This window comes from Rhododendron vialii, chromosome 11a (assembly GCF_030253575.1).
Source record: "Rhododendron vialii isolate Sample 1 chromosome 11a, ASM3025357v1".
Lineage (NCBI taxonomy): Eukaryota > Viridiplantae > Streptophyta > Magnoliopsida > Ericales > Ericaceae > Rhododendron > Rhododendron vialii.
In genome coordinates, this window is record NC_080567.1 from 31350097 (window position 1) to 31371392 (window position 21296).

The 21296-nt window shown below is 37.8% G+C and overlaps 2 protein-coding genes across 2 annotated transcripts; one reads left to right on the top strand and one right to left on the bottom strand.

Annotated features, from left to right (window-relative positions):
- Positions 1–10522: 10522 nt before the first annotated feature.
- On the top strand, positions 10523–11967 carry LOC131308880 (chlorophyll a-b binding protein CP24 10A, chloroplastic). The gene is made up of 2 exons (XM_058335924.1): positions 10523–10958; positions 11321–11967. The coding sequence occupies exons 1-2, from the start codon at positions 10729–10731 to the stop codon at positions 11868–11870; spliced, it is 780 nt and encodes a 259-aa protein (XP_058191907.1). The 5' UTR covers positions 10523–10728; the 3' UTR covers positions 11871–11967.
- Positions 11968–12835: 868 nt separating this feature from the next.
- Positions 12836–16691, bottom strand: LOC131308881 (uncharacterized). The gene is made up of 4 exons (XM_058335925.1): positions 16284–16691; positions 15992–16052; positions 14988–15132; positions 12836–13294 (listed from the first exon to the last, which is right to left on the bottom strand). Exons 1-4 carry the CDS (start codon positions 16516–16518, stop codon positions 13046–13048), a joined length of 690 nt encoding a protein of 229 aa, XP_058191908.1. The 5' UTR covers positions 16519–16691; the 3' UTR covers positions 12836–13045.
- Positions 16692–21296: the final 4605 nt, after the last annotated feature.

The window sequence follows — 21296 nt, forward strand, 5'->3', positions numbered from 1 at the left end:
AAGACGGCTCATCTTTTTAGCAGGGACAATCGGTATTTTTTTTTTAAATTTAAAATTTTAAGAAGCAGAAATTTGATTATGAGAGTGTTATAGACAAAATTTAATTATAACACTTTAGAATAATATGATCAGAATAACAAGATCTTTGCACCGATTCAAACGGATTAAAAATGAGAGCATTTAACTTTTTAACCATATTTTTTGATATATAAATAGTTTAAAAAATTAAGGACTCTAATTTTTAATCCGTTTGAATCAGTACGAAAATCTTATTATTCTGATCATATTATTCTAACGAATCATAATTAATTTTTATCTTTAGAGCTCTCATAATTAAGTATCTACTCTTTTGTTTGGGACCCTATAGAGCAGAAACTTAATTATGAGAGCCCTAGAGATAAAAATTGATTATGACCCTTGAGAATAATATGATCAAAATAATAAGATCTTCGCACTAGTTTAAATGGATTAAAAATTGAAGCGTTTAATTATATATTAAAAATATAGTTAAAAAGTTAAGTGTTCCAATTTTCAACTCGTTTAAACCCGTGCGAAGATCTTGTTATTCTGATCATATTATTCTAAATTGTCATAATTAAATTTTGTCTCTAAAGCTCTCATAATTAAGTTTCTGCTTCATAATTAAGTTTCTGCTTAGTGCAGTTGGTCAGTCATTGCCTCTCCTTTGTGAAAAGTCTTGGGTTCGAGCCCCACAGAGGGCAGGCCCTTTAGGGGACCAGGGCTATGGATAGCTTCTGGTCTCCCCGTGCTAACTCTAACACCCCCATTAACCCCCGCGATGAATATCGCCGTGGCAAAAAAAAAATCCTAAATTTAAAAAGAATAAAAAAATTGCCGATTGTCCCAGCTCAGAGCTGAGCAAAAGCTTAGATGTTTTGTTTTAATTGGTTGGGCGGACCCTCCCTTACATACAGAGGGTCCATGTAAAATTTATTCTCGAGATGGAAAGGGAGAATATAATCGGGTCGGTCTATCCACGGTCGTTTTGGGTCGGGTTGGGTTTGACCCGGCCGAACTTCGGTCTGGTTGTAGAAATGGTCAACCTGAGACCGACCAAAACTCTTGTCGGGTTTCGACCGAATTGGATTCGGATTGGAGCAGGCGGGTTCAGTCGGGTGATGCACCGCAAATTGCAGCAATAGCCATATGTAGTCACAATCGAAAATCGGCTCTGGGAGAGAGACTTGGGATTCGGGTGATGCACCGCAAATTGCAGCAATAGCCATATGTAGTCACAATCGAAAATCGGCTCTGGGAGAGAGACTTGGGATTCGGGTGATGCACCGCAAATTGCAGCAATAGCCATATGTAGTCACAATCGAAAATCGGCTCTGGGAGAGAGACTTGGGATTCTTGGGGAGTTGGGGGATTGATTGAGAAAGGGAAAGAGGACTAATCAAAATGAAGGAGGAGTATAACCGAAGAGTCGGTGATTTACGATACTTAGGTGGGAGTGAGACTGTCCGACTGTGGGAGAACAATCAGATTTGGGTAAAATTTAGGGGGTTTTTTTACATTTATACTTAAGTCATCACCCAAAAAAATACCAATTTCCACCCGAACCCACCCGATATACCCAATCAGAACCGTCCACCTTGTTTTTTGCGGTCGGGTCACGTGGAGCCCTGGACAGCCCTAAATATTGGGTGCTTCTAGATCTTTGTAATTCAGGTTTGGACTGTAGGAAGCAGTATCATCTCAACCGTCCATTCAATAGCATATGGGCCAAATTTGCAAAGGATTCTTATTGGGTTGTCAAAATTTGAGTCATTAAGCCGGATTCCTTCGAGAACTACGCAACTATAGTTAAGAGCTCGTCTGATTAATTCCCACAAAAGGAGAGAGTGTAGGGGTTGGTGCTGTCCTGCATGAGCAGGCTCTACTCCGGTCTCGCTTCAATTATCGAAAACATTCACTTCAGAGAATTCGTTGAGTAAAACAATTATGCAAAAAAAATTAGCTCAATCAGATATTATTAAGTGCTTAGTCAACATTTTTATCTTGAAAAAAATAAATCCGAAACGCTAGATCAAGTCCAATGGAACCCAATATTGCCAAGTTATATATATGTGTTTCAATCAGACACTTACCAATAAATGTTTGGGACTACTAAAATTGTATGGACCGTCGAATTAAGCCGGATTCCTTCGAGAACTACACAACTACTATAGTTGTGGATTTATGACTAAGAGCTCGTCCGGTTAATTTGCGAGTCGTTCAATTTTACAATTACAGAGTCTACAGTAGTGGTGGATTTACGACTAAGGGCTCGTTTGTTTGCACCCATATGTACGTTTGCGGATATGTATGAAACTAGCAGATTAATGTTTGTGCCTAAAAGGCGCTTTCAACATCGATTTTATACTTTCTTTTACTAATTTCCGTGCATGAACATATTTGCTTTCAAATTTATATCAATTTTTCCATTTTCACAAAGTATTCGAACCATTTTCTGAGAGAGAGAGAGAGAGATTTGGTAAAAAAAAGAAATAAGGAAAGAGTGATTAAAATATTTTTTTTTGTTTATTTTCCTAATCGTACCACCACAAATTTTAAAGGAACTGATTTAACAGTTGTAGAAGTTGTTATCGTTTATGCCTAGACATTTTTAATAGAAATCGTTCTGTTTTATAATATACTGCAAAAGTGCTACACACACAACGGTTGTGTAAAACACAACACACAACCAATCTCTAACTGTCCATTGCTATAATAAATGGTCAGGATTAACTCAAACTCTTTCCCAAAAAAATTAAACTTTTCTCTGGAAGAGGTTTTTTTTTAAATCTAGACCGTCCAAACACATCTGGACGGATAGAATCACGCGCACAACCAACATCACGGTTGTGCGCGAATGTATGAAGAGATTCTTCATGAGCATCATTGTTGACATATCAGTTGTGTTCAGATTTGAAAATGAAATCTCTTGATAAAAAGAAGACTTGAAAATGAAATCAGGGTGGGACGCTATTTTCACTCAAGTGGAATTCCATTTAATTCTTTAATTCCTAAAACACCATCGAGTGATGCTCAATGGTTTTCCACCACCACACAAGACCTATAATGGGTCAATGTAGTATCATCTTCGAGAAGAAGAAAGAGAAGAGGATGGTTCGGGTGCGTTTTTTTGCAACTCCGTATGATACTTCAATATTTTCTACCATCACATCCATATTCGATCCGTAATAAATGTACGATTCTCACGTGAGCGAATGTGCGATGTCGAAAGATGTTGGGACACCACAAACGGTGGTCCAAGATCACTTGATAATTACACGTGTAAGGCCAATCCGTGTTTGGAGTGAACCTTTCAGGTTGGAGATTTTTTTTTTCCTCCTAATATTAGGGATGGAGATATTTTGCACTTCGAATTTTGAAAATTTCCGTTCCTCAATAGAGTTTGTTCTTGGTTGGGACGAGAAATTTTATACCTGTCGAGTGATATTTGAACACTTTTCAAGACATTTGAACACATAGAAAATATTTTTTTATTTTGTGCGTATATCTTTTTTCTTCTTTATTGACGGCCCAACGGACTGTTATTAGCATTCTCTTGTCAAAATTCTTCTTCTTATGTGTATGGATATAAGAAAACTACTTTTTCCTTGCAAACAAAGAAGGAAACCTCCCATACACAAGGGAAGACCCTAGAATTCAAATTTTCTTCTCAAAACAAGTTTGAAAAAACACAGCGAAAATTAGGCATCTTTTGTTTTGGACCAGCCGTGAAATGAAATATAGAGGCAATAGTCAATAAAAAAATTCTTAAAAAGACAAAACATAAGGAGGACCTCTTCTAGTCTACACATGAGAAAAGTACAGAGCACTATGTTTTATTCCTTTTTTCAAACCCGGAGGCTTAAAAGTCGACACGAGCATAATGGGTCCAGCCACAAAAGTTGATCTTTATGTGGTCTTTTTATGCCGTCTTTTTGCGCGCCTATAGTTCCACAAAAGTCGTTCTTATTTTTTAAGTATTTATGTTTTGATTTACGAAATAAGTTATTATTTTTATCACTCAAAAAAAAGTATTTATTTTAGTTAGTGAAACGGGACCTAATTTTGAGTAGCTCTAAAGAGTATTGTTGATGGTAAAGATCAGAGGCGACCGCAGGAATTGTGATTAGTGGTGTCGTTGAATAACTTTGTAGCATCACATTCATAATGTCCATTATCGGTCTCTATAATGGAATTGAGAAACTAAATTACGGTTCTCATCGTATCATAAATATATAGAAGGGTAATTAATAGGTTAAGCATACTATTTGAACAAAAAACGAATGAGAAGACATGGACTTGAACTCTTACAATTGACGTCAATAAAAAGAGAGAAAAAGTTTAACTCTTTCTCAGAAAAATTTCATTTAACATCCGAATTGTCCAAAACACTTTTGGACGGTCATAATTGTAGGTGCGGTCAAAATTATGACCGTTAACCTCAAAAAAAAATTTGATCAACCAACCACAGAAAGACATGTGGAGGGGCTTAAAAAAGTGACACGCAGCCAGGCACCCACAGGGGAGGACAACGAATTCCGCAAGTCGAACAAAACTCTCATAGGTAGAGTAATTCACGAGAACCATTGTGGTGGGGTCGTGCGGGTCAAGAAACCAACCCCAAAATACTCCAATTGAGAGATCTCATCGAAACGTCAAGGGTCATATTTTCGTCACAAGGCAGGACCAGAGGAATCTCAAAGACGAAATGATCGTTGTGGGATTACAATACTGCTTCCTCGGGAATTGAGGGGGATTTAGTGGCATGGTAGGAAGGAGGTCTCGTCGCGGGAGGAGCGCGCCCGGAGGGTCAGTTCACGCGCGGTGACATCACCCCGCGACTTGGAGGTACAAAAGTAATATGTGTTGGAATTTTACTAGACCGTCATGGATCTCACCAAGGCCCACGTATCTATAAATACCAGACATTCCCTCTGATTTGACAAAACTAACTTTTTTTAAGGAAAGAAAGTGGTGGGCACTGATTTCTGAGGAAGGAAAATATTCTTCCTCAGATTGACCTCACCCAATCCATCTTGGAAAAGCTGTCTATAACTCACGTGAAAAAGATAAGGGACACATTGTCTTTGTCTCTTCTGTCCTCCTACTTCTTCCTTCATCCCGCTAAATCATTCCTCTCTTTCTCTACCTAACCTAATTATCAACCAATTGCACATCTCCAGTTCACGTAGATTCACACGTCAACTACGAATGCGAGATTTACGAACCTACAAAGATTTTCTCCAATAAAAACCCCTTCTATGGTTCAAAGACTTGCCTTGTTCGTTTCTAAGCTTAGAAAAGTTTTAGTTTTATTTTGTAATTATTATCCTATTTTTCTCTCTAATTATTATCTTATTTCTTTAATTATCACTCTCATTTCTCTCTTTATCTCTTTCCACTCATTACCCTATTTCTAATCATTACTCTATTTCTTTTTCTACTCACTATTAAAACTAAAATACTCAAAACTACCAAACCAACAAAGCCTTTGACTTTTCTTCACCACGCATGTCGCTACAGATGTTCCAAAAAGATGAAAAAACGTATACTCGGTAGATATGGGAATTTGCGGGGTTATAGGTGGGGTTCATGTGACGCCAGTGCATGCCATAGAGCTGGCGTGGCCACTGGATGGGTGTTCCGCTTTTTCCCCTTAAAAAAATATTTATTTATAATTTTTAAGTTGAAAATGATTGATTTATTGAAATTAAAAAATATTTCATATGAATTTTATGTGATAGATGTCGATGAGATCTATTCAACCTTGCAAAAAAAATTAAAAAATTATTTTTGTTAGCTCGTTATTTTTAAATTTGAAAATATATCCTTATTTTTTAAGTACTTATTATTTGAGAGAGCAAAATGGGCCAATCGAATTGGTAATTTGTGAGAGCAACACATTTTCTGCTATCATGTTCTTATTTGACCAATTCTATGGAGTTTATAAGGTTAATCGAGCTCAAATTTAATGTATGATATGCATTTAAATACAATTCATCGGAGATTTTATAAAAGCAATTAGCATTTAAATTGTTGTTTAGCGGGATAAATCGTTCCGCCGGCAACCACTCAAATTAGGCCCCATCTCCAAGAGTATGCGCGCTTCAAGAGCAATGCTCTCTCCCTTGTATGATGATGGCCCTATCTCCAAGAGTATATATGGATTTCACACATTTTTATGAAAGGGAAAAACATTATTCCTGGAACATAAAATTATCTTTCGAAGATTATGCCGGGTTATATGCTTCATTAAACAAATTGTTTTTGTTATTTATTTATTTAATTAATTACGTAATCTCTTAATTCATTTTTTTAAATACATTTATATATAGTTATACATTGATTTCTTGTATTCCACGTGTTCTCTCTGTCATCATCGTCGATAACCATATTTTTTCTATCATTTGCAAAATTATAACCAAACAAGCCCATAACATCAATACAATAACTTACCCAAAAAAGAACATAAATAATTCACAGCTCCGTACAATCTCAACCGTCCGGTTCGGCAATCAATAGTCCAAATTTTAAAAAACTCTTCCTGCAAATAGTTAACTCTTCCAACGAATAGTTTTTTTTAAATCCGGATCGTCCAAAACACTTTTGAACGCTCGCGATTGATCGCCCTGAAGTATATTCACGGCTCCCCGTGAAAAAAAGTTTTTCTCAAATACAATACGTTTTGAGAATCTAAAGTAGTACTGCTGTATTAAGAGCAACGAGGTCTCATTATTATGCTAACATGCCGGCCGGTCTTGGACTTGTGATTTTATAGCTTAATTATTTGCTTTTCCTTTCCTAAAGAAAAAGTTTATTTGCTTTTTCCACCTAAAGAAAACCCACATGCATTTCAATGATTTTCCTCTCGTGAAAACATTTTGATGTTTCCCACAGTTTCTCATTAATGGGAATGTCTCTATGACACATATGGGGCTGTCTTTATTCACTCTATTGTTATATTATCAATTTGTAAGTCTGAATACAGTGCACGGATTTAAATGAAAAGTTTTCATAATCGTGCAATGTACGTGAATTCTTTAAAAGAATTAGGAGGTTCATTTGTATCGAACGATTTTGGACATATCTTTATCGTCGAATCTGTGTATCTAGCGTTACTCGTATATAGACAAGTGCCGAGAATTAGATGGACTATCATTTTAGAGCACATTTCTCTAAAATGTCGAACTGCAATATTGTTGGGTTTATTACAATATATCAAAATGTCGCTATTTGTCATTATTGTTTCAATCAAGAGTTAAAAGAGAGAATCTGAGGGAAACTTTTTATCCCATTTTTGTGGTACCCATCAAGAGAGATGGTATAAATACCAATAACTTGACTTGAGCTTTGTAGAAACTTTATATTCAATCCAAATGATTAAGCTGATAGCTGGAGGGAGGAACAACTTTATTATTCATACCGTAACACGCCCCCTCACGTGTACCATGTTTTTTTCATGAGCGTGCTGAACACTACACTTGGAAATCTAGCTTAGGGTGGTTGTAGATGCTCCTGCGGTCTTACTATAACGATCTACGCCAGCTGACCTGCTAACCCTTAGCCTAATCACGTGGCTCAAACGATTAATTATCTCAGGTTATACAGTAGTTGCTCGCAAATCCTTATATACCATTTAACCCTTAATTTCTAAAGTACCCGATGTGGGACTTACTTTTCCAAAGATGGGGTTCTCACACCCACTCTCACCAATAATCATTTAATGCAAAATTTTCATGTAAGAAATTCAATGCCAAATTCAATAGCATTGCCAAAGGGGGTAGTGTCACCAATAATCCATCATTTAAATGCTAATGCTAAAAAGTAGAGGTGGCAATTTCAACCCATATTTTGTAATCCGTCCAAATTCGCCCACTTATAACCCAACCCAACCCTCCCATATTATATAATGGGTTGACTCATATTTATATGGGTAAGTAGATTAAAAATGGGTTCAATATGGATTGGATTTAAAAGACACAAATTGGAGTATCAAATAGGCAGCTTTATTTCCCAGGCAACATTTATGGGAGTACAACTTCAAAAAGCAGATAGTCACGTACAGCCATTAGTAACTTGGTATTGTATGGCAATTTGAAATTATTGGTGTTTGAGAGAGAAACAGGGGAAGCTAATAAGAAAGAGAGGAGAGAGAGAGGGGGGGGAATTCCAGGTGGAGGCCAGGAGGATGGGGGACGACACGTAGGAAAATTAGGTTACTTAGGGAAGCTAATTTTGGTTTGTACCAAGTAAAATGGGTCGGGTCGGGTATGGCGCAATCTCAGTCATCTATTCACGCAATTAATGTCTAAGATTCGTTTTCAATTATAATTGGTCATAATTAATTGTTACCGGTATTGATTTTCAATTCGAACCGTCCAAAAACACTTCGGACATGTGCGATTGGTCTCCGTAAAACCTTCTTTACGGAATGGTCTGCAAATAAGATTTTTATATTTGTTAATTTTGTTTCAAAACTTTGTAACTTATTGATTCGTCTCGTCGAGAGGAATCGGAAAAGTAAAATTTTTTGATCGAAACTCATAATTTTTTTTAAAAAAACAAAAGATGTAAAAAAAGATTTCACGGGTAAAGAACCGTGTCGGGAAGAAGGGAAAAAAACAAACAAACAAAAAAAGGAAAAGGAAAGCGGGGCGGGGCGGGGCGGGGCGGGGCGGGTTTGGGCTTGGCTTGACCGACCCATTTCAACCCGTTTACTATTTGACCCGCGACCCATTTCAACCCGCCCAAACCCACCCATTTGCCACCTCTACTAAAAAGTGTTGTTCTTCCTATTTGCTCTTTCTATGATCTCTTCACAAACAAGTTAAAAAGACGTAAAATCTAACCGCTTTCTTCATGGGACCAGCCGCCAGGAAACGTATAGAAATCATTGCAAGATATGGTCGCCCGAGCGATAAGTCTTACACGTTTACTTTGGAGATGAACTTTGATAAGTCAAGGAGACAATATAAAATGAATGTTTTTCTACAAGGCTAGCAATTTCTAAGTTTTTAGCAATCCAAACAGAGATAAACACTACTTTTGGGGATCAAATTGATGTAAACGAAATTAATTTTTTGGTGACCAAATCGACACGGAACATCAACTTTTGGATGGTTGTGTTTGCTCAATATTCGTGTTTAATGACATTGAACGACCATTCGAGACTTATCATGTTCTACACTTCTACTCAAAGTTGAAACCTTTAGGCATGGAATTGAAAAAATCAAAAGCTGAAGTATATTAAAACCCTAGAAGCTTATCAACTAGATTTTATGACTGTCGAAAAGTCTAGCTAGCATCCTATTGTGCCGATTTCATATTTGACCCTTTATGGTAATGAAATTGTCTTTTGCAGATAAAAAAAAAATTTTCGAGCTAGCAATTCAATAACTCTAATAGAAGGTCTTTAACAACAATCAAACGTAAATCCTACAAAAGTGAAAAAAAGGCCGAATTGGATGATACTATATTCGCTCAATCTCAAGTCCCTAGACTACTAGTAAAATGATAAAAATTGTCTACAATTATGCATTGGATGTGAATCTTGTACAAGCAAGCATCCCGTTTATCTGACCATGCTAGTACGGTTTGTTCGGTATCGACCCTGATCTGTACCTGCATACCATTTTAGATTTATGGATGTAATGTATTGTATATACTTTTTCTAATATCGCGTTATTCACCAAGAAAAAATTAGACGTAAAAATGGAACATTATCACTTTTAAGGCTAACAATAATAAGGTTTACAAAAAATTATCATCAAGAAAGTTTAGCACTGGATGATGCAAGGGCTGTTAGCCCCTCCTCGATTCAGCAATAAAATATATCATCTTCTCGTGGTTTAAAAAAAAAAATAACGGGAAATGGTGCCGGGCACCGTTCGAGCCATCCGTTTGGCAATCTAACGGTCTAGATTTTATCTCAACAATGAACGGCCCAAATGCTACACGGTGGAGATGAGACTTGGACCGTTAGATTGCCGAACGGACGGCTTGAATGGTGCACAACACGGTTTTGTGCACCACCCGCACAGCACCAGGTTTAAGTACTTTTGTAATGATCTAGACACTGAACAATATTCCACCGCGTTAACTAGGTACTTGGGTGAACAAAATTGGCTAGAGTGGAGGAGTAATCTAGCTACAGAGAGACAGATCAATGTGCACAGATTGAAATACAAATGTGAACAGAACGGAACTCTCCAATGCTCTTGGATCCCACACTGTGTCCAATGCTCTTGGATCCCACGCTGTGTATGGGCAGCTCACACGCATTGAACAATTTCCGACACATCTTTATCCAAATTAGTGGACATGTAGCATTTTGGAGGGTGGAGACGAGAATTTCGTTGAGTTGACGAAAATAGCCTTTGTGATTTTTCTTGTTCTACTTAAGTGGAGTATTATGTTTGGGGCCCATATGGAAGGACTAGAGGTGGGAAAGGAAGTACACGTGGTTGGATGTCAAAACAGGAGATGGGGATGGAGCTCACAACCCCATTGGTTCGAAATCTATCCAAGGAAAGATGTTAGATTTCACTTATCCTACTTGGCTCCTCTCAAAAGTCCCTACTTTTGATCACACATAGGAATATAACAACCACATTCTTCAGCACTTGGAGAGAGAGAGAGAAATCAAGAACTGGGGACTTCGGTATAGGTCAATAAAAATATTTGGAGAGAGAAGGTGAGGAGGAGAGAGAGATGGCTGCAACATCAACTGCGGTGGTGAATGGGTTGGGCAGCTCTGCCTTCTTGTCCGGTGGCAAGAGGAGCCAGACCTTGTTGTCCGCGCCCGTCGGAGCCAGGGCCGGCACTGCAGTGGCAGCTCCCCGGAGGCTCGTGGTGGCGGCAGCAGTTGCTTCCAAAAAGTCTTGGCTCCCCGGAGTCAAAGCTGGTGGCAACCTCGTCGACCCCGACTGGCTTGATGGCTCGTAAGTCCCCCTTCCTGTGGCAAATGATCTGGACACAGATCCGTATACAAATTTGTTTGTAGTCGTTTCACACATCGTGTGTGATTCATGTGCATTGAACGATTTGGGTGTCTGACCCACGAAAGAGAATGGACATCAACAAACACACTCAGTTGTTTCAGTGATTAACAGTTCGTTCGGTAAACAAAGGGAGAGGAACAAAAAATTTGCAGAAAGAAAGAAAGAAATGGGAAACTAAAAGAATTCCCTTTTCACTTCTCACCTTCCCTCACCTAGCTAAAAAACCAGTTATGGGAGAGTTTGTTTCTCTCCGTTTCCATTGTTTTTCACCAAATTCTGTAACTAATATTGAGTTAGTGCAGGCTTCCCGGTGACTACGGGTTTGACCCACTAGGCCTGGGAAAGGACCCAGCATTCCTCAAGTGGTATCGAGAAGCGGAGCTCATCCACGGCCGGTGGGCCATGACCGCAGTGGTCGGCATCTTCGTGGGCCAGGCATGGAGTGGCATCCCGTGGTTTGAAGCTGGCGCAGATCCTGGCGCCATTGCCCCCTTCTCCTTCGGCACCCTCCTGGGGACCCAACTCATTCTCATGGGCTGGGTCGAGAGCAAGAGATGGGTCGACTTCTTTAACCCGGAGTCGCAATCCGTCGAATGGGCCACCCCGTGGTCCAAAACGGCTGAGAACTTCGCGAATGCCACGGGTGACCAGGGCTACCCAGGTGGAAAATTCTTCGACCCATTGAAGCTAGCGGGCACGATTCAGGATGGGGTTTATATTCCAGATGGCGAGAAACTAGAGAGACTGAAGTTGGCTGAGATTAAGCATGCTAGGATTGCTATGTTGGCTATGTTGATTTTCTACTTTGAGGCTGGACAAGGGAAGACTCCTCTTGGGGCCCTTGGATTGTAAAACTGGTCTTCTGAATTGTATGAGATAGTAGTATGTAAAATTGCTATGGACAGTGAAGTGAGTTCCCCCAGAACAAAGTTCAAATTCTTTTGACTAAGTACCTTCTTTTGCAAGATAAATGGATTGTCCTACTTGCTTTTTTTTCTCTCTGCTATCAGATCAGTGTAAGTAGTATGTGTAAGACAAAAACGAATGTTTTGTTATGGATACTTAGACAATGTGATGAAAATGCCGAGCAAAAAAAAAAAAATGCCGAGCAAAAAAAAAAGACAATGCAATGAAAATCCGTATCCAATGTTCAAGAAAAGGGAGAACAAGAACTTCGAAACTTCTTGCAATTTTCTTTTGCCTCCATAAATCCCTCAAAAACTCCGAGATACAAAGACAATCTATTGATCAAAATGTTGTTTCACAGTTCTGCCCTCCTACGACCCTTTCTTTTGCTTTGTAAAGTTACGGTAAACAAATTTGCCTCTGAAAGTAAAACCAAATTCAAATCAGGGAGTCCTATCGGACGTGTCATTTGGATGTGTCCTTGGCACTGAACCCCTAATGAGATGAGTTGAATTCGTCAACCCTAAATAGTCTGCGAAACGGGTTTAAGAGTTTGCCAATGCACCTGAACCCATTGCTTCACTCAAATCACCTAATAATCTTGCTCACCACTTTTGCTTTTCCGGCAATATCAGGGGAGGCCTATATTCTCAGAAGCTTGTTAAGATTATGCATATACTAGGATTCCTATGTTGGCTATGCTCTACTGTTCTAAGAGAAATCCGAATATGAACATATAACCTAGATGAGGTATCACACTTGGAATTGTCTTAGGACCTGAGACAAACGCGCTGGGAGTAATGGGTAGAACTCTCGTTTAACACTGGCAGCAACTATGATGCATTGCTTCAAAACATAGTATGGTCCATTAGGCTGAGCAAACTCAATGCAAAAACAAGGAAACATAGACCTTTTATCATGAACACATACAACACTGAAATAAGCCACTAAGCATTTGGTTCGTTATGAAGATGCAAATTCTGCCCGATAAGAAAACAGATGCTCATCAGTTCCATCAGCATGAAAATGCAATGGTTACTAAAACCAAACGGCAAGGAAAGAAAACAGAAAACCAACCGGTACTGCCCAATTTGAACAAAAATCCTTATAAAAGGCATCAATTAACTACCCATAGCCATCAAGAAATCGCCCTCACATACCACCTCGCCTCCAACATATGCCTTCCCTTCCATCTTTGCTATTCCAAAGCGTTTCTGCAGCTTTACCAGTGTCATTCTCATCACCAAGGTATCTCCTGCAACAACTGGCTTCCGGAATCTGACATTGTCAATTCCTGCGAAGAAGAAGTTTTCACGGGAACCTCCCACTTCCGGCTGCAGCATGACTATGCCACCAACCTGCGCCATTGCCTGGGTCGAACAGCCATCCACATCATCACTACTTGTGCAAAATACAAGTAATAGACAAAGAAAAATTGCACTCCAGGAAGTTGCTGACTTGCAGAACAATTGTAAATGCATGCACTAATTTGAGACCATGACAAAAAACATGGAACAAGAAATCGGCGAAGTATTTGTCCAAAGCAATGGCAAGTACATGGTCAAAATTCTATGTTATCAAATTCTACCAAATGTACAACGGATATATGGCGAATTCTGAAAAAGAAATTTCATAACTAGGCAGTCAAAACTGTCGAAGTATCATATACCTCTTGCTAAAGAGCTGGGGGAAAAGAAGGGGCTAGACGTTAATGAGTGTTTTCAGATGCATATGTTTGTCAAATTTCTAATAAAAATCTTCTAAGTTGTTTAAAAATCGATAGTAACTGAAACAAGTACCAGTTCTATGAGCGCAAACTTGGCAAACTGTCACCAATATCAATCACCTCTACTGACACAAATTAGGATTCAGGCAATGCATTGTGAATTGCGATGTAGGCAGCCCACAACGCCATGAAAGCACAATACTTTGTGCTTCAAAAGAAAATAAGGAAAGCAGATGAGTGAGGATGAAAAGACATGACATGATAGGAATGAAAGGACAGGATGGTAAGGAGGAGCATAACATTGCCGATCAATATAATTTATTCCTTAATATCACTAATATGAAATCCTACCAAAACAACAAATTACCAAGACATCAAGCAAGTGTAAGGCCTATGGTTTTATGTCCAAGATACCATACTAAGAATGCTGATATTCTTGGGTCCAACATAGCCTCCACCTCCTCCTTTCTCCCTCCACCTCAACCCACTAGCTACTTGAACTCATTACAGAGCCAAATGAGAAAATATAAGTGATGGGATTACTCACTTGCATTTATTCAGCAATCTAGAACAGTAAGAACCGTTCTATGGTCTTTTAAAGGTCACCATTAGAATTTGTTCACCAACCTTAAACCTTCTTTATGATTGACATACAATGTGGGGGCACTACCCTTTCTGGGGTACCCTTCACTATTTGAGTGGTTCAACCACAGAGGAGGTTTTGGTTCACCCACCTTGTTAGATAGGTGAACAACATATTTCCCAATTAGGTTGGATTTCCTCTTGTTAAAGCTTTCTAATTGATGGTTCAATTAGCATAAATAAATAAATTTCCACTTGAGGTTGTGTTTGGATGAAAGATTTATAAAGTAATTAGTGGATGAAACAGAGAATTCAAGGAATTTTCCTCCACAGATAATAGATATGGCTCCATCTCCTTTATTTTGATCAGACCCATACCTCCACAACATAAAGGCCTTGACATTTTCTCGAGGGGAATATTCCAAACCTTTTGTTTATATGTTTGCAGTCAGAGTGATTCAAAAGCTTCAAGAAATATCAAAAAATTAAAATGAAACATTAAAGATAGCATCATAAACAGGCCAATCTCCAAAAAGAAACCAAATACTGTCAAAGAGCATTTCTAAGCTATTAGACTGGTCCAGAAGTTCTTCCGAAATGACTGTCCCATGGAACTTAGGAACATCAACAATGCCACATTCATATCATGCACCATAGAAAATTTTCGAAAGAAATGCACCAACAAATTTCTCAACGCACAAGTTTTAGAAAGAACAATTTGTGAAACTAAGAATCATAGAGTATGCAGCAATTACCTCAACCATGAGGACACCAGGCATAATAGGCCTTTCGGGGAAATGCCCAGGAAAGAAGTTATCATTTATTGTCACATTTTTAATAGCAACAGCTGAAACTCCTGGATTGTATTCAACCACTCTATCCACCAAAAGAAGGGGAAATCTGGCAAAAACCAAAACAAATACATAAACACATTCCACAAGCAATGCACAGTTGATACTAGTTTGTTGAGTTCATGAGCTCAAAAGACTTGAAATAGGTAAAATAGCTTTATCTAAAGTCAATGTCCTGACTACTCTTCTTCCCATACATATTTAAGCGGGCATTAAATGTTTTGTTCATACCATACATATCTTTAGCAGCATCAAACAATCAAAAAAAGCAACAAATTCCATCTTTAGAACATCCCTCTTTTCACGACAAATAGGCTTAAAAAGACAAATAAGTGATAATTCAGAGTCAATGACAAACATCATTACTCAACTTTTCTTCAATAAGCTTCTAACCTACTACCGATTACCCAACGTGGCACAATTTAAACCAAGATTAAACACTAAAGACTAATAAATCAATAATCGGTTTTCAATCGCGATCACTCACCATATTTCTAGCAGAACCAAATAAGCAAAAAAAAGCAAAAAATTCCATCTTTAAAAAAATCTCTCTTTTATGTCAAATAAGCTAAAAAGAAAGACAAATACTGGGTCATAATTCAGCATCATCCATGAAACATCCTTAGTCAACTTTTCTTAAACAATAAGTAGAACTCCAAAGACATAAACCCAATACCAAACATGCACAATTTAAGCCGAGATCAAACTCTAAAGACAAGATCATTAACAAAAAGTCTAAGAACACACAACTGTGTTTGGAGCCGTCTAATGTATGTGGGACCATGTGCATCGAATGGCTGCAGTTGCGTCTATAGGTGTGTTTTAAAGTTGTGTTCCTAGTATTGCTCATCACTAAAGGGTTTTTCAATCAAGATCAGTCATTGAAAAATGGCGTAAATCGCACATACCGATGGGGCAAAATCTCGCGAATCTGATTGACATCCATCACAGTGGGAAATGCCGGATACTCTGCAAAACCATGTATTCGTTGAGATATCGGCCATATCAACAAACACACAAAGCTCAAAGAATAATCAAGAACAGAAAACAAGAACGCAACACGCGTAAATTTTTACGTGGTCCCCAACTGTGCAATTGAGTACACCCACGACCCAAATTGAATCAGACTTCACAAACCCAACACAACAGTATGCAAGGATTATTGGAGAGAGAAAAGAGAGATCAAAAGCAAATGCTTACTTAATTCAATCGGGACCTCTGGGGGTGTCGTATCTTCCTCATACGCAGAGAATTTCGTGACAAAAGGGCTACATTTAGTCTTGGAATGGGTGGATAAAAGGAGAGATCTGGAGGTGGGAGAAGAGAATTGGAAAGTCAAGGCCGACGGAGGAGGAGAGAGAAAGGCGGCGGCGTGGGTTCGCTGGCTGAGTGATGGGTGGGAGTAGAGAGTGTTGGAGAGAGTTGTTGATGCCATTGAAGAGAGAGAGAGAAAGAGAGAGAGAGATGGGTTTGGGTTTGGGTTTGGGTTTGGTTGGGGTATAGGTTGGCCTTATTGAAGGAGGGGACAGCACGACGGGAACGAATGAGGGGGCGGAGATTCCTACGTTGGTAGTGGCAAATGAATGAATCGTTTACACTCTTCACCAAAAAACACAGAAAATGAATTTTTATTTTTATTTTCATAACCGGATGTCTGGTCACCTAATGATCACGTTCGACAAATTCTGGAGTCTTAAAGTTAATGATCGGACAAATCTTCACTGACACCACGGTTTAGAATGTTTGGTCTTTATGGGATTTTAACTTGCGATCTCTTAAAAAACGGCCTTGTTCGTTTGGTTAAATTTAGGTATTTTAGTTTTGGTAGTGGGTGGAAAGAGAAATAAAGTAATAATTGGAGAGAGATAATGAGTAGAGATAGATAAAGAAAAATGAAATTAATGTTTGGAGAAATATATAGAGTAATAATTGAAAAATAAAGTTTAAACAAAATAAAATTTGAAAACGAAGAAGGCTTTTTAGTTGTTTTCTCATGCTCTCCGAAAAAGGATTTGTTCATTTTATATTTAAGAAAAAAAAAAAGGAAAGAGAGAGAGAATGACAATTATGCTAAGGGAAATAATTTTGTCACTCCCTTTTTTGTTAACGTCACTCTTTTACAAGTGTATTTTTACACCAAAAATACACTTACAGGAGAGTTGTATTAATAAAAAAGGGAGTGCCTTATGCTAAACATAAAATTTATTTTCTTGGCTGAGGTGACGAAATACCTACTTGCATTACATTTTCGTTGTGTGCCAAAATATTCCTTAGCTACATGGTTACTACGCAGAATGCGTTTTCCAAGATGAATTAAGGAATGACATATTTCTCCTAATCTTTTGCTTAAAGTTCATGTTCTTTTATTTAGCCAATAATTTTGGCATTCCACTATTTTATAAATGCACTCCAAAATTTTCCATTTTAGTACTTAAAAATAAACATAGCATAACTTTCAAAGACCACTAAAACAAAAGTTTTAAAGTGCATATATAAAAAATGGAATACCAAAATCATTTCCCTTTTATTCTCTATGTTGCTTTTTTGGATTCAATTGTCAAAAACACACAACGCCCCTTCAAAATTCCACGCTTATTAATCATAGGTCCCAAAACAGGTAAACAATTTATTGACGTTATGGGTCTGGTTAGGGTTGGTAAATCAGGTACATTTCTACTAAAAATGATTCAGTTCCAGAACACCAAATAAGTTCTTATTTTTTAAGAAGATAATTTCAAGTTTAAAAATAATGGGTCTTTGTAATTTAAAAATATACAATATAGATCTTATTTGAAAGATCTCGATGAGATCTTTTATATGGTGCAAAAAAATTAAAAATTTATTTTTTATTTGCATTATTTTTGATTTTGAAAATGTGATTTTTTTTTTGATCCGCGAAAATGTGAAATTAAGGAGTATTTTTTAAGAAGGTATTCTAAAACGGGGCCAAAAAGATTAAACTTCTCTCTAACCTTAGCAGTCGCCACCCCTTCCCTCCTCCCCTCCCCCCTCCTAGAGCTCTACACCTTAATAGGGCGGCGGGAGGGGTTGGATTTTCTCCCCCTCCGTGGGTATTTTCCTTCCCCCTATCTTAGATTTGAGAGTTTTCCTCTCTTTCCTCCATCACCCTCCATCCTCCTCCTCCCAAACCCCCATCCAGCCCAACCCCTCTCCTCCACAGCCTCCATTCCGGGTTGGGCCAGAGATTTGGGGACGATATGAAGCAAGGGTGGCTCGGTCTTCTCCGGTGAATAAGTAGCTCAACTCTAGGTGGCAAGTTTCACCGACATTGACGGTGGCCGGAGGTTTTATTTCTCTTGTTTTCTTTTCATTCTTTTTTTCTTTAGCGATGGTTCGTTGTGATCTCCCTTGTAGAGTGTTAATTTCCTCCCCTTTGCGGGAAGTTTTCTTCTCCTTTGTGGGTGTTTTCAAATGGTGGATTGGTGTGTTATTTCTGTGTGTTTGAGTTTAGTTTTGTTAGGCGTGTTGGTAATTAATTGTGTGATTTATTGCTTGGCTTGTAAGGATTTTGAAGGATAGGTGTTTCTACTTGAGAAGTTTATCCGCCGTTATGTCTGTCCACGCATTTGTTAAAGGATGGATGCGCACTTTATTTGATTTTTCGATGATTATCAATGATATTGGTTATCCTTTTAGCAAATCAAAAAAAACCAGGTACGTACATGCGTTAATTACAGCCAATAATATACCGCTAATAAATACAGCTACTTTGTTCGTAGTTTCAATTAGAGCATTTTAGTTTTAAAAAATAAGGTTTCACTTTTCGTTTCATTTTGCTTTTAAAAAAAATAATTTCACACGAATGAAAATATTATTAGAATTTCTCTAACCCTTAAAGTCGTTGGAGATGATCGTCGTCATCACAAAATCAAAATTATAGTCTCCCCCGTTATTTTTTATTAGAAATTAAGCACCTACTCAGCCATTAAAAAAAAATATTATGGAAATCTTTTGTCCAAGTTTTTTTGACAAGTACACGGATAAAAACTAACCCAATTAAAAAGTTCTAAACATACAAATAAAGTAGTAGAGTATCGATATTAACATCCAATAATCAGGTAAGTCAAGTCAATGGATAATTGGATGAGCTCGAACATGCGATCATAGTGATTCTATCACTCGTATTCAGTCACTCAAAGACTGCAAGATGATTTGATTTCGGAGATTTGAGAATCATGGGAGCCTGCAAGAGATAGCTCCTTCCAATGAATCTTGATTTCGGAGATTTGAGAATCACGGGAACCTGCAAGAAATAGCTCCTTTCAACGAATCTTTCCCCGTTTTGATTCTTCTTTCCTCCCTTGGTCTAGTTCATCTGGGAGGATCAAAAGGGAATATTGATAGAATTTCTCTAAATTTTGAAGTCGTTGGAGATGGTCGCAGACCAAATTATACAGTAAGTCTACTGGAACAGCAAAAGGGTGCAGATTTTGCGTACAGATTTATTGTGGGATCCACTACGGATCCCACACTAATGATCCAAACCGTTCATTAAATGTAAAACAGTTTTTCAAAGGCTTCCGTGAAAAATCAATTTAATCCAATACTTAGAGGTGCTCAATCCAATCATATAATGTTTCATTATCCTGGAATCTAAATTAAAATTTAGATGATTGGATCAAGCATCTATAACTATCGGATTGAGATGATTTTCGGCGGAGACCCTTGAAAAAATATTGTACATTTAATGAACGGTTCGAATCATTTGTGTTGGAATCATAGTGGGCCCCACAACAAATCTGTACGCAAAATCTGTACCCTTTTGCTGTACCAGTAGACTTACTGGACAACAATTGGTGCTGTTAGCGTTGATTGTTGTGGTGGTAACAAGATAGGAGCTAGCTATAATAGATAGTGAGCATATGTCTAGAGAGTTATTTTGTTCGCACATTATCTAAACTGTAGTCTCACTTCTTATTCTTTCATTAGAAATTAAAGCACCTACTTAGGCTTAAAAATTTAAATTGTGCAATTGTTTGACTAAGTTCTACATAACAAGTACGCCAGAAAAAGAAAAAGAAAATTATACCAATTAAAAAATTCTAAACATACAAACAAAAGTAGAGTATCAATATCAACCTCAAATTTAATTCGGTAAAGTCAAATCAATGGGTTATTAGACAAGCTCGAACGTGCCACCATGAAAACTCCGTCACTCATATCCGGTCACTCAATCACCACCGGTCAAATGGTTGCAAGTTGATTGGTTTCAAAGACTCAAGAATCGTGGGAGCCTACAAGAGAACGCGCTTTGACTCTTCTTTTGGGCTAGGTTTTTTTTTTTTTGTCATCATTCTTTAAACCTAATCTAATCTTGCACATATGCATAAGAATATAAAGTAAGACACTAATTGTACTCTACTTCACTTGCCCTTTGGTAGAGTTCATCCGGGAGGAATTACAAGGAATGGTGCATTGTCACTGCCCCTGCTAGAGTGTATAACAAAACTGGCCGGTTTACAAATGGTGGCTGGCTCTTTATGTTGTACTATTAGATTCTAATCTCTATTATAAAACAGAAGGATATGGGGACAAATTGTTAGAACGGCTTAAATTCATTTGATCCAAAGGCCGTAGTGCATCCTTCACTTTCCGGTTAAGCGTCTATGGTTTTCATTTAAATCACACAACTGTCATCCCCCTACCAACCAGAATGCGTAGTGCCGTAAGCACGGGCTGGCACTAGTATTTTAATAGTTTACAGTATTAGGCCCCATTCCGTTTTTTTTTTTTAAATTTAAAAAAAGAAGGTAATTTTAAGTTTAAATATAATAAAAATAAAAAATAATTTTTTGATTTTTTTTTGCACTGTTTAAAAGATCTCAATGAGATCTATCAAACAAGATCCATATTGGTAGGAAAATTATTTGCGTAAATACATGTTTTTTTAGCTTGAAATTACCTTCTTTTTTTAAAAATTCCTTTTTTTTAGAATCTGGAACACCCCCTTAATCTATCAATAATATTTATCTTGGACTTCATCAATTGAAATTTGTTGTCTTTTATCTTTGACTCACACTATTGTCGAATTTATTTTCGGTCGTCATGTGGTATGTGTTAGATAGCAAGAAACACGCGTCCGAATGAAAGAGAGAGGTTCTCTTGTTTTGCTACATTTTGTTAATCGCGTGCTTGTTGGATTGATTTTACAGGTTTTTATCATTGTACGTATTTGCGGATAAACCCTTTGTA